Genomic DNA, 14,039 nt, shown 5'->3' with positions numbered 1-14,039 from the left:
TGTTTTATTTGTGTGTTTCGTACAGTAGCATTTTACACCAAACAATTTTAAATATGAGACCAGTATCTCTTAGGACCTGGATAATTTTGAGATTTGAGGAGGGTAATTATTCTGCTTTAAAGAAGAAATGCATTACTTCCAAGAGCCCTCAAATGTTGTCCAGGATAGTATACAAATTTGTCTTCCCCTTACAGCTTCCATTTATCACCTATGTAACATGTGCCTGAGGATTTTAAAAACTTTTCTTGGGCAGGATCATCTTCATTTAGACAATACAAGGTGAACCCTCCCACTCCAGCCTGTGATTTGAGGTATAGTATAAAGTCAGATTCAAGATAAGACCAAAAGAGCTTGACATCTGCAGCAATTTGTCATTAGACAGGAATAAATTTAGAGAGAATTAAGTTAAGACTTTACTGCAAGAACCTTTAGGGTACAAGCTTTACCACAAAAGGCTAGATAACTACCCCCACTATTTCTATGCCTTGCTTCTAGGATTTTATACAACAAAATGAACAAGCATAAGGCTCATTCACCATTGCTACTTTCTAGAAGTAGGTTTGTTTTAGAAACTGTGGTCCTGACTCACCAGAGGTGAAAATGAAGGAGGGATGGAATGATACAGGTCAAAAAACAGCTGCAGAGTTGAAGAATCTAAGAATGCTGGAAAAAGACAAAGGAGTGCGTTACTGAGTATGTCTGCTCGTTGCCAGTGGTACACATGGGACTATGTATCAGTGGACATCTCCCTGCTTTCCTATCTCCCAGTGTTTACCTCCTTTCAAAGTGACAAGGTAAGAGGGGCTTTTTGTTTCCCTCACTGCTGTTTTTAGAGAACTAGGTTTTAGCTCCTCTAAGAGACAGATTCATTTTTCTGACTCTCAGAGAACTTAAACCAATCAGGACTGTGTTCAAGTTTTATCCTAAAGAACACAGAATAAGAACAAGTTCTTTTATTTCATTTTTAAAGCTAGAAATTATGTCAAATGAGTAAGATCACAGAGGTCTCTAGGTGATTAATGTAGGAAGGTCAAAGTTACATTCGTTAGTAACCCAGTAACTAAAAAAAGGCTCTGAGGCTGAGGGATCTGTAAGATTCCTCCAACAACCTCTTCCTCACTTTATCAAGGCAGATGCTGACCTTCTAAATTGTCTCTAACAACAAGCAAAGGGTTGTCATCCCACAGACGCTGTGCAGGTCTGAGCAGCAGCAGTCTGTCCCAGGTGGTAAAATTCTGTTACCTGATCTCCAGCTGGTGGGGATCTGTACTGTGCACAGGTCATCTGAGGACTCGTCAGTAGAAGTGCCGATGAAATCAAAGTTTAGGCAGTTATGAGTGAGTTTGAGCAATTGCATGAGCAAGCCATGCTGACTTTCATCATTCAAGTTTAGATTCTTTCCTGAAGCCTGTAAAAGTGACCACATAATGAGCCCCAAACAATCACTCCTCTCTTCCCAGCTTGCTGCCAGACTCCTGAGAAGGCTGTTAAGCCAGAAAAGGAGGGCAGTATTTCAACTCAATAAAGCAAGTTTTCCCCTGCAAAAGACGCTGTACTTCCATCACCTTAACGTCACTATGAAAATCCTAGATCCTTATTTACTATAAAAACATGAAACTGGTATTTAAAGACCTCCCTCTTTGGACACTTATCCTTTACATGTTGTAGACACAGTGACCACAAGGGATTCTGAAGCAATATGGGATGTGTGGTTGTTCCATTTGCTATGAGATCCTAATAATTTCTGGATAGCGTCTGTGAACTCAGTGACCGGCTGGCTAACTGTTTTTGACAGTATCAGTGGGGAGGAGTCAATCCTCAGTTTTCTCCAAAGCTTTTCCCCTCCAGGGGGTACAACAGCTTTTGCCAGGCAGCTTGCCCAACCTGAGGACTGTTTGGGAATTCTGAGGTAGAATGAAGTAATTGAGGAAGATGAAGATCATTAAATGGAGCAACAGAAAGAATCCAAACTTGCTTCTAAAAGTTGACACATAATGGAAAAAGAGACTGAAGACAAAAACAAAACAAAAACAAAAACCCAACTCCCCCAAACCCCCCCACAACAAAACAAAAACAAACAGCCAGAGGCTAATCCCATTTAGCTTTCTACAGAGAGAAGCTTCCTTACACATTGTTACAAATGTGTAGAACTCATAGGTGAGCATTGTTTTCTTAGTTCAACTCTATCCATAAATGAACCACAACACCAATTTTCTGCTTTAAAACAGGTAATTTCCTTATATGATAACTGTCTACCCCTTCAGGATATGAAATCTAAATGGATGTTAAAAATTCAAAATCTACTTTTCCTTACAGATGTTGCTTGTTTATTTGCTGCCTGTAACTCAGCAGGGGGCAGGGGAGCTGGCCTGTTTCAGTATGCTAACAATGCAGCCTGAACCTACTTTCAGAGCACTAAGAATCCAAACACCATAAAGCTAACATGCCTTTACTCCATGAAGGGAGATTTTATGTGCGTATAAAAAAAGCAAACAGCAAGTCCCAAATTCTGTGCTATACTAGATTCCTTGGGATATGTGTTCATTTACTGTGCTTTGCTTAGGGGAACAGCTCTGAAATAGGGCAATTCCAATCCTTTTCCTAATGTCAGTGGTCAGCGTGCCACTTTCTTCCGCATCTCAGAGGCAGGTGTCGTAGGAGAGATCGTGATGGTTAAAGGGCTGCACCAACTCTCAAGGGGTTGGCTTGGAGCTGACCCCTAACAGGTCCCCACTCATTCTCATCCTTTCAAAGAGGCCTAGGAAGGAGGACCCAACCTACAATCTTACCTGTTTTAGTAAATTGCAGGAAAGTGTGAAGATATCAAATAACGATGAATCTCGGAAAGAAGAGGCTATTTTTCTGTGCTTGGTTAAAGGATGGGTGGTGTCTGCCTGTGCAAAAAATAAACCAATCCAAGTTTTAGAATTAATTGCAAAGAAAAAAAACTTTCATGCAGACTTCAAATAAACTAGGATTTCCAATAAAACCAACTTGTATATACAAAATACATTTTTAATGTTTAAATCACCATTAACTTATGTATAGTAAGAGGATGCAAAGGACAATAAGCGGCTAACAGCTAGCCAGGATCTGTCTATTGCTTACAGATGGAAGACGGAAAGAGAGATGAGTATCTCCACTGCAAAGTTTTAATTTCCTCTGCACAAGGGGGTAAAATTTAACAAACTGCTGGCAGATATTGCTAATAATTACTAGCATGTTGTATTGTGGCTTAGTCTCAGAAACAGACAGTGGCAAGGCTTGGGTTTGGTAAACAATCTGCTCAGGGCTAAAGTTACCATAGAATTTCTACAACAGTCATTAATTAACTAACAACCATGAACTTAGGATAACTGACAATAGCCCACAACATTCTCTGCCTTCTCTAACCTATTTCAACATGTAGTCTCTATCCCAGAAGTGAGCACTTAAATTGAATGGTTGTATTGGTCTCTCATTTTTTTCCTCTGTTCTTCTCTTTTCAGCCAAACTTTAAAGGTTTCTGTGGTTAAGGACTCCATCGCTGGCTTCTTTAGTATGCCCTCTATTTCTGACACACAGACACTTCAGTAAGGGAACAAAGGAATTTCAAGGTTACCAAGGGAATTTTTAGTCCAACCACCTACCGAAAGCTTAAATCTCTTCTATAGACCAATCAACTCATTCAAGAGGGGGCTCATTAAAGAGTAATGCAGCACTCCCCTTGATTCTCTCTTTTTTTTTTTAACGCTTTATCTATAAGTAATCTCTACACCCAGTGTGGGGCTCAAACTCACGACCATGAGATGAAGAGTCACATGCTCCTCCTACTGAACAAGCCAGGCACCCCTCCCTTGATTTTATTTCTAAGTTCAAACACGAACTTAGACAGAAAAATGCTGATTTAAATCTGACAATCCCCTCCCCCCAAAAAAACACAAACCCAACAGAAAATTGAATTTTATAGTGGTTCAAAATATTCCCCAATTCTAGCTTCACTGTCACTGTGTCATCATAAATGTCTTGAATATTATTCCATTGCTAGATTATGTACCATATTCCAAGTATGCTGATCATAATAGAGAATAATTACATTAAGTACATTACACACATTTCCATTAAGAAAGACAAAAGTTTGAAGTTTTCTTTTTTAAAAATATTAACATTAATGTATTTTGTGGGGCCAAGCTTCAAAGAAGAGAACATTAAAAAAATTTTTTTTAAATGTTTATTATTTATTTTTGAGAGAGAGACAGAGAACAAGTTGGGGAGGATTAGAGAGAGAGGAAGACACAGAAGCCAAAGCAGGCTCTAGACTCTGAGCTGTCAGCACCGAGCCCAACGCAGGGCTCAAACCCATGAACCATGAGATCATGACCTGAGCCAAAGTTGGATGCTTAACTGACTGAGCCACCCAGTCACCCCCAAAAAGGAGAACATTAACTCCACAATCTCTGTATTTAGTTAATGCATGCTTTACTACTACCACAAAGGTAATAGCAGTTACATTAATAAGTTAGTTGTTAAGAGCATAGGTTCTGGAATAAGACTATGTGGGTTCAAATTCAGATACTTTTGCTTGCTGACTGTGACATCTTAGGCAAATTATTTACCTTTATGTGCTTCAGTTTCCTTATATAGAAAACGGGACAACCATAGTACCTACCTCACAGGACTACTGTGAGAATAAAATTAGTTAATATAAGTGAAGTCTTTAGAACAGTGCCTGTCACATAGTAATCACTCAAAAGTATAAGCTATTATTATTTTGATAATGATTGATCACAGTGGGGATCACATGTGACATAGAATATAATATGGACTCCAGATTTTAAATGGCTGTAAGCTGATGCATTTATAGTAGTACTAACAGTTAAAATTTCTCAGGGTTAATAAAAATGTCTGCATAAATATGCACCATAGCAACAGTGATGCCAATGTAATTAACAGCTGACAACCGAAGGGTGAGATGTCACAATTAATATTAATACTGGCCTGTTCAATAATTATAAAATTTTAGCCGGATATAAAAGTAAATGACTACCAAAATAATAGCCAGAGCGAAAGAAAGCCACTGGTGTTTCCTCTGTAGTAATCTATAACGTCAATGGATACTCAAATAATTATTTGGTATTTAGCACAATGTTTTATGCATTCTAAAAAGATCCCCTCACAAATCTTTAATAGCACATGGGAACTGAGTTTTAAATGATTATAAACACATACTAATGTATACAGAAGTGGCACACAAATATTCTGGTTCCACTTTTGTGGTCCCTTTTTTGGACTCATTTAACAATTGTTTCATTAACGTTTTGACTTAGGACTGTTCCTCCCATCTCTCACAATGAACCTTAATTCCAGCAAGGATAGCTAGCTGATGGGAGGATCAAATATTCTGGAGACAGAAGAGGACCAGGACATTAAGAATGAGGAAGGTTGCACTTACAGAGGAAAACCCAATGGAACTATTGTTTCAAAGGGCATTAATCACTTACCGCAAAAGCACACAACTGCCAAAAAAGATCATCCCACACATAGCAGAAAACACCAATACTGAGAAAAAATATGGCACTTACTTCAATGAGGAAGGCTGTAGCACTTACTTGATTAATTTCATTGGTTAGCTGAGATAAAATTGTGACGCCAATGATGCAGTATTCAACACTATCCTGGAAAAAAAACACAAAAACAAAAACAAAAACATAAGGTAGAAGTTGGGATGTGCAGCTTGATTTCAGCAATGGCAGTGCACTCACAATTTTGAAATGGCACAATCCTGTGTTGCTATCAAAACTGCCTGGATAAGGTAGCAAGGAATTGCAGTTTAAAACTGTTGCTTTGCTGGGGCGCCTGGCTGACTCAGTTGGTTGAGTGTCTGACTTCAGCTCAGGTCACGATCTCATGGTTTGTGAGTTCAAGCCCCATGCTGGGCTCTGTGCTGGCAGCTCAGAGCCTGCAGCCTGCTAGGGATCCTGTGTCTCCCTCTCTATGCCCCTCCCCTGCTCATGCCTCTGTCTCTCTCTTTCTCTCAAAAAGTAAATAAACATAAAATAAAATAAAATAAAATAAAATAAAATAAAATAAAATAAAATAAAATAAAACTATTGCTTTGCAGCACACAAAACCTAGCAGTCATGCAGGGAGACTGCTAAATCTGCCTTTATCAACATTGAGGCCTTTTGTACTTTAAAAATACTCGTATTACCTCATATCCATTATACAAAGAGAAACTGGCAAAATACATTTAAGATAAGTGACAAATGAATGCATAACATAATTTACAAAGAGACTACATACAATAAGAAAAAGACAACCAGATTTTTAAAATGTACATAAGATATAAACAGGAAGTTCACAGAAGAAAATAGGTAGTAAATTAACAAATGAAAATTTTGTTTTGTCTCATTTATAACTCAAATGCTGAGATACTAATTCTTTTTAGCTATTAAATTGGAAAAATTAAAAAGCTGAGCTCGCAGGGTGAAGGTACGGGAGAAAGGCAGACACTCTTTAATTGCTGTAGGAAACAACTTTTTTTGAGGATAATTTGGAAGTATCTTTGACAGCCAAAAACGCACATAGCCCTTTGATTGTATAATTCCATGGCTAGGAATTCACCCTTCAAACACACTTACTCCAAATATGACAGGTATATATATTCTAGGATATTCATTCAAGTGTTTACATAACAGTCAAAATATAAAACTAAACTAAATGCCCACCTATATAAGAAATTAGTTAACTAAATTATGGTACCTTAAGATTGGAACAGAGTTTGTGCTGACGTGTAAACACGCAAAGCTAAGGCATATTAAAGGTGAAAAAGACACAGAAGAGAATGTATAAGATAATACCACTTTGTGTAATGTTTAAATGTGTAATGTTTATTACATATGCGTATGCAAGCTGCTTCTCACATTCCTATTACATCAGATATATACATCTTACCTGTAAAAACCTTGTGACATCTGTGATTGCATTTCTGAAGACATAGTCATCCTTCTGACAGTCAAACCAGCCCAGTTTTGTGATCCTGGCATATAACTGAATAAGCGCTTGCGTCACAAAAGTCGCCAACTTTGGCCGAGTGGCAAGGTAGTTGAGCACATAGTTCCCTACAAAACAAAAAAAGTCACATAAAGCAAGCTCTGCCAGGGAAGGGCAAACATCTTTAAATATACGAAATGTCTGAGGAATGGTAAACTTAGACTATTTCCCCTAAACCTCCTGTAACTCTTGTTTTTGTTGTATTCCCTTAATTCTTAATACTACTGAGAAAATGGCACTTTGAATTTAAGATTACTAGGCTTTCCAATTCAGGATTTTATACTTGTCACAATGAAGACCCTGGAGTATGGCCGTTCTGAATGTACTTGAGCTTGAATGTACTGAGCTTGTCTGCACAGAATTCAAAATCCTTAACAGTTGTTTTTTCTTAGTTATTAGTGGCAGTAAAGGCTGAACAAAACAGTCTGATGACAAAGGACAGGACTGTCCCCCTGATGACAAAAGGGAGGACTTAGACTTATCTAGAAATAATTATATAAGGCCCCTAATTCTGGAAAAAACCTGGATTCTATATATTTTTTATGCTCAGCAATTTCAGAACATTATCAAACAAGCAACACGAATTTAACTATTATTAGCACATCATTAAACAAACTAATTTCTTGAGGGAAAAACTGATAATTCTCTACTTACGAATATCTATGCGTTGCTCCAATGGTAGAGGGTTGTTTGTGCGTGATACAAGCTTTGTAAGGCATGTAGCTGCCAGTAACTGGGAGTAAGAGGACTGTGAAAAGAGGGGGGAAAAGACTCAGAATTCAATTTTATTGAATTAGTCAGTCATGAGGCTTTTTATTTGGATATCTATGCTTAGATTGAAGAAAAATTAATCAGTTTTGCCATTTTCTTCGTTTCTCTGCATTTTAGAGGGCCTCAGGAAAAACGAGTCCCACACATAGTACGTGTTCACTTAACTGATTTCAGTTACGAACAAGGCAGTATGAAGTGAATGGCCTGATAAACTGAACCCAGTGCCACTTCTGTATCACTTAGAGGGGGTCACTTCAGAAAGATATTAAGAAGACAGATCTCTTATTTAAACTGAGAAATCTTCAGTCAAAAGCCTTGTTATAATGATGCTTCAAAAAGTTTCAACTCAAAATATTCCTGTAGTATACCATTAGAAAGTTTAAAAAAAAAAAAAAGCAGCATTAGAGGAAGTCATTACATTAAGCTGTACAGTTAATCCTAAACTTTTATCTTCACAGCAGCATAACTAGCCATCAGATACAGCTTTCCAGAATGTATATGGTAGTTTTAAAGTAAATTTATAACAATTATTTATGAGAAAGAAAAATTATGCCCTGTGCAAGGGAATAGCATTATCATATTCTCGTATGTGGATTTTATGAATTTTAACCTTATGGAGAATCAAGAGTATTCTAACTGATCATAATGTATAAAAGGGAGCCATGTACAAATTCTTCCATGTGGCTCTATTATAATAGTGTCATGTAACAGTGACAGACTCAGAACTATTAAAACAATTTAATTAAGGTTTAAGGATAATTTCCCACGACACTAAAAGTCCTTAAGACAGCAGGCTATCCATAGGCACTGCATAATGCCACCAGTTATAAAAAACTTTATGCTTAAGAAAAAAAAATCTATAAAAAAATCACTTGACATGTGACTTTTACTCAACAGCCCTGAACATGGGTTAACTGATTACAGCAGGTGTGTCAAATCACTAATAACGCAAGAGAGGTTACTCTAACTGCAGAATAGAGCATATAAATGTAACTATACATTATATAACATCTAAATGGTTTTCACACATAATTCCAATAAATCTGCTAGGTCACTCTAAGAAGTCAATAGAGATTAGAAGGAAGCATCCACTATAATTGTGTTTAGTATTGCACCAATTTATTCCAGCCTGTTTTACTTACTGACTGTCAACGTGAGGATCTGGAGTTAACGATGTCAGATACGATAGGGTGGGGCCCCAGTGGGAGTCACCTGTAAGAGCTGGTTGTGCATCTCCCATAGCACAAATATACAAATCTAAGTGGGTCAATCCTAAGACTGAGCGACTGGAAAGCAATATACAAAACACTACATGCAGAAGCAGAGCAGAGCACTCTACAACCTCTGACCCGGGTCTCTGTAACCTTCAGATATTTGCTGCTAGTCGGGATTCTGACTCTCGGTGCCCTTTCATGATACCCTGGTTGGATTCTTACCCTTCCCTTCCTAAGATCTCCATCTTGCCTAAAATGTTAACTTAATCAAATTATGTCTCATTAACAGCATTATATTGATCACCACACTGCCATTTTTAAGCTGGAAGGAGCTCTGATTCCCTTCTTAAAAACTGTAACTTCTTGTAGTTTTCGTTGTCAAGATTTTCCCCAACCCCTCTGAGGCAGTAAGCAGTGACTCTGGTACAGAGGAGGAAGAACAGAGGTGACCAGGGAGCTTGTACGCTGTGTGACACGGGCTATGTGGGTAAGAAAGGTCTGTCTTCTTTGTAAAGGATATGAGGTGGTACTTAAGTGTGAGAAACAGGAAAAAAAAAGTCCCAGAAATTTGATTCAAGATGAAAAATGAGAGAACAAGATATATTTCAGTGAGATTTTCCTGATGGGGCTGTGTGTCCTTTTGTTGTCGACCAGGCAGCTGGCTATGGTGCTTTTTAAAGGTGAAATTAAGGAGGCAGAGGTACCTAGAAGAATTAAGGAACAAAACTTATCCCAGTCCACCCTTAAACTTAGAATGTATTTTCCTAAACCTCTCTGATCCTACAGGATTTTTCAAGCCTTACGTACACTTCCTCTTTCGAGGAGCAGCTGGCACTTGCTCAGGCAATCAGGGCTGTTGGTGAATTCAACCAAGGCTTTCTCTGCCTGCAGTCGAGTGGTTGTGTCTGTTGTTTCATAGAGCTGTTTGCACAGATTCTCGAGTTGGGCCAGGCTCTGGAAAAGATCAGTCAAGAAAGAAATCAGTCTATACACACAATGTACTGTCCTCAAAGCCACTAGACAAAGATAAGTAATAATCAATGGAGAGAGACTTGCTTTTCAACTCTGAGGAGAATCTGGGTGACCTTTATCTAATAATAACTATTTATAGCTTTTTAAAAATTTTATGCTTTAGAAGACAAAATGATAAAATACCTAAAATGTCTATCTATGCTTTTTTAGTCATTGCCTTAAAGATCAATCACAAACAATACATTTTTCATTGCAAATACCATCCTCCTAAGCTTTTCCAAAAGGCTTTCAAATAAAAATTCAGAATTTACTTGCTCTCCCATCAATTTCAAAACTCAATACTAGAGGCATTCCTGTAAAATTAAGCACATAAACACACAATGTGTCACACATCTTTAAATAGTTTTAAATATTTTCCCTTTGCCTAGTAGTTATTAGCTTACAATTCTGTGTCTGAATAAATAAAGATGGACAACCTCTCTGGGAAAGCTTCAGAATGCATGTACGCACCTTCCTCCCTGGATCCCTCATGTTTAAAGTTCAGCAGACTCTCTTCTCTTGTTGTACTTTAAACTCGTGCTTCAGCTCCAAATTTAAAGTGGAAGGGTCAAAACAGATTCAACCCTAGCATATGCTCAGACGGAGATAAGATGAGGGAAACGCCCCCAAACAAACCCTTCTCTCCAAATCTTGAAACAGTTCCAGGGAGGCAGGAAGGGGATGGGTGTGTGCTTCAGTCAGAACCCAAAGGGATGCAAGTCTACTTCCACTGAACGTGGAAGTGTTGAGAAGCAAAGAGGAAAGAAACCTGTAAGAGTGCACTTAACTGTCACCTCTCACTGACTGAAGAGGAGGGCAAACATCTGTTAGTCTTTAAAGAAATGGTTTGGACTTTAAGAAGAAATCTGAGCCTATTTTCTACAATAGCAAGCAAGATTTGGTTTAAAGAGTTTGAGGGATCCTACTATTAGAAATGACAATTCTGACAAGAACAGAAATAATAATAATAATAATAATACTAAACAAACTGACCTGGGTAAATAGTCTAAAATTTATTACACAGGCAATCTGCTCAAGGCTTTTCACCATCAATTTATTTCATTATGGTGTTAACTTTATAAATCACAGCTTTTCCACTAAGCAGGAAAGCCCTTAGGGCAGGATACCTATTTTACTCAACCTGATTAAGAAAATTCAAACATTAACCTAAAGAAAACAAGAAAGACAAGTACTGACACTCTTAAGATCAGGGGTCTTGCTTCCGAGAGCACAACAAACACAACTGCTACTCCAAAACAAAACAAACCAGCCACCCTTCAAAACATCTTGGGACTCTGATTAGCCTTATATTTAATTTGTCCCTCTCTGACCTCCAGGAGTCTCACTTAATAACTTCTTGAACTTAAAAGCACAGATAAAACTGCACTTGCAAAGTCAGATCTCGATGAAGTTCCTCCATAAGTACCTGATTTTTTCACAAGCTTATAAACACAAAGAATAAAGTATAAGACTAATTAATTACATATAGTCCATAAACACATGTGAAAGCAATATGGTTGCAATATTGGCCCACAACCCTACTGACAATATATCAGTTTAATTTTAAATTTTTATTTTTTTTTGAGAGACAGTGAGCAGAGAGGGAGAGAGAATCCCAAGCAGGCTCAGTGCATCAGTGCAGAGCCCAACATGGGGCTCCATCCCACGAATCACGAGAAGATGACCTGAGCTGAAATCAAGAGTCTGATGCTTAACCAACTGAACCACCCAGGTGCCCCAAATCAGTTTAATTTTAAATCCCCAAGTTCACAAGATTTTGTTTCAGCCTAGCAGGCTGGGTTCCCCCCCCCTCCCCAGAAATGATTCATTTAGGGGCGCCTGGGGTGGCTCAGTCAGTTGGGCATCTGATTTCGGCTCAGGTCATGATCTCGCGGTCCGTGAGTTCGAGCCCCGCGTCGGGCTCTGTGCTGACAGCTCAGAGCCTGGAGCCTGCTTCAGATTCTGTGTCTCCCTCTCTCTCTGCCCCTCCCCCACTCATGTTCTATCTCTTGCTCTAAAATAAATAAACATAAAAAATAAAATAGAATAAAATGATTCATTTAAAAAAGGGGAAAATTTATTTTAGAAACAGGTAACACAGAAACCATCAGCAGCCTCATAAGTCCACAGCCACCACACACTTGGAGCTTTCCAAAATCCTGAACAGGATACTCCCTAAATAGTCATGCTGCTTAAGGTATAATGACTCTTCTTAAAGTCTCATCAAGCAGTTCTGGTAGCTCCCCCAGTGCATCTCTTGTTTATGTTTACTATAACAAAGTTGTTCACATGACAATGGCTAGGCATCTGTCACGGGTAGTTCCTTACTGCTAAAAACCTACATGCAGGTTATGGTGGGCCTTCTTGGTTGTTGTTTTGTTTTGATCTGCTTTAAATCAGGAGACAAAAACATACTGCAGGGTAAGTCTGTTAATGAGTTCTCAGCTCAGGAAACAAGTCTGTTTAAAAACCAAAAAAGTAATTTGACCATTTACACAAACAGTTTGAAGAACTATAGCTCTATTTCTGTGTCTCCAGAAGAACAAATGGGAAACAATTTTGTTTTCCCAATTAGTGAAAACATCTAAAACCCACAGGGTTAAGAGTCATTTTATTTGGGTTAACCCATTCTACCCATGGAAGGAGAGGAGAATGAGACATTTATCTTTATGCTCTTTTGGATCCTAATGTTTCCAAAGCAAATCTAACAGTCTTTTGAATCACCTTTTTTGGGACCCTGAATAAAACAATTTATCCTGCAATTATCTGATCAGCTATTAAATTTCACATTTAGGATAGCGACAACACATCACAGCATTTTTTCCCTCTGCACAGTAACAGCTGTATTAAACCTTCTCCCACCCACCAGCTTTACTGAGGACATCTATTACATGACGCCAGTTCAGTCACAGAAAAGCCTCCAGAGAAGAATGCCTATTTTCTATTCCTGAGTTTGCCAAATGTATAATCCACAAAGAAACTTCCATCTGGTCCCATTGGAACAGAAAAGCAAATACGAGTGAAATACTTCACAAGACTGGAAGGGTTCTTCCACTAGCAAAGTACTAGAAACGCGAGGCAAACTCCCAAACCTAGACCACATGGTTAAGATGAAGGTACTGAAAGAATATATAGTCATTAATATTTAGCAACAGTATTATTTTATATAATCTCTCAAACTTGAATAGAGAAAATGCAGCTCATTTATTCTCACTTTTTAAAAGTTTATTTGGAGAGGGAGAGCATGAGCAGGGGAGGGGCAGAGAGAGAGGGAGAAAGAGAATCCCAAGCAGGCTCCACACTACCACTGTAGAGCCTGACACGGGGTTCAAACTCACAAACTGTGAGATCATGACCTGAGCTAAAGCCAAGAGTGGACACTTACCCGCCTGGGCCACCCAGGTGCCTGTTATTCTCATTTCAAAAGAAGGTGCAACCAATTGAGACTAGAACGCTCAGAATATAATGATTTACCTGAAGAGTTTCCTTTAGATTAGAGCAAAGTGAAGACTGTACATCAGATACAAAGCAGAATACCTTGGAACTTACTTAATTTTTAAAATATTGCTTTTTATAAAGCCTAACAGTATATACTTTTAAATTTAAGCCTCACTGCTTAAAAAGAATTCACCTGGAGATTTCCAAAGACTAGGATAACTCACCTTTAGGAAGGATTTGATGACATTCCCAATAGTGCTGAGTAGTGAACTAGAAAACAAACATAACCCTTGGAAGACTAGTCAGATTTCCAGGTTTTCTGCAGAGCACATTCTTAATCTGACAGCCACCAGTACCACTTGAAATGATGAGAAACTACCATTTTGTTACAAAGTGTGAAGTACAGGCTCAATCCAGTGAATTTCTCATAAAAAACAGTAGATTCACCAATTCAGCATCTGGATTCTGATTAGGATGTCTTAAATATATTTTAAAAAGCTGCTGAAAAAAAAAAAATCAAGCCACTTTCAACTGCTCATAAACTACATTAATTTAGATCTTTTTTAGTTGGAA

General features: G+C 38.2%; 1 protein-coding gene across 2 annotated transcripts in view; it reads right to left on the bottom strand.

The window, feature by feature from the left end:
* Positions 1–10,573, bottom strand: part of XPO7 (exportin 7) — a 40,311-nt gene extending 29,738 nt beyond the window's left edge. Inside the window, exons 1-8 of one of the 2 annotated variants that reach the window (XM_081795623.1) lie at positions 10,500–10,573; positions 9,825–9,971; positions 7,687–7,780; positions 6,934–7,100; positions 5,562–5,654; positions 2,790–2,894; positions 1,243–1,408; positions 590–663 (exon numbers count right to left, since the gene is read on the bottom strand). In XM_081795623.1, the coding sequence (XP_081651749.1) occupies positions 590–663; positions 1,243–1,408; positions 2,790–2,894; positions 5,562–5,654; positions 6,934–7,100; positions 7,687–7,780; positions 9,825–9,971; positions 10,500–10,520 (867 nt within the window). In that variant the 5' untranslated portion in view covers positions 10,521–10,573. The remainder of the gene's footprint in view (positions 1–589; positions 664–1,242; positions 1,409–2,789; positions 2,895–5,561; positions 5,655–6,933; positions 7,101–7,686; positions 7,781–9,824; positions 9,972–10,499) is intronic. The other variant, XM_081795624.1, reaches the window with a different exon arrangement.
* Between the last annotated feature and the right edge of the window lie 3,466 nt (positions 10,574–14,039).

This window comes from Panthera onca, chromosome B1, assembly GCF_046562875.1.
Source record: "Panthera onca isolate mPanOnc1 chromosome B1, mPanOnc1 haplotype 2, whole genome shotgun sequence".
In the NCBI taxonomy this organism is placed as follows: domain Eukaryota; kingdom Metazoa; phylum Chordata; class Mammalia; order Carnivora; family Felidae; genus Panthera; species Panthera onca.
Note: the sequence above shows the minus strand (reverse complement) of the source record. Positions and strands in the feature narration are given on the sequence as shown.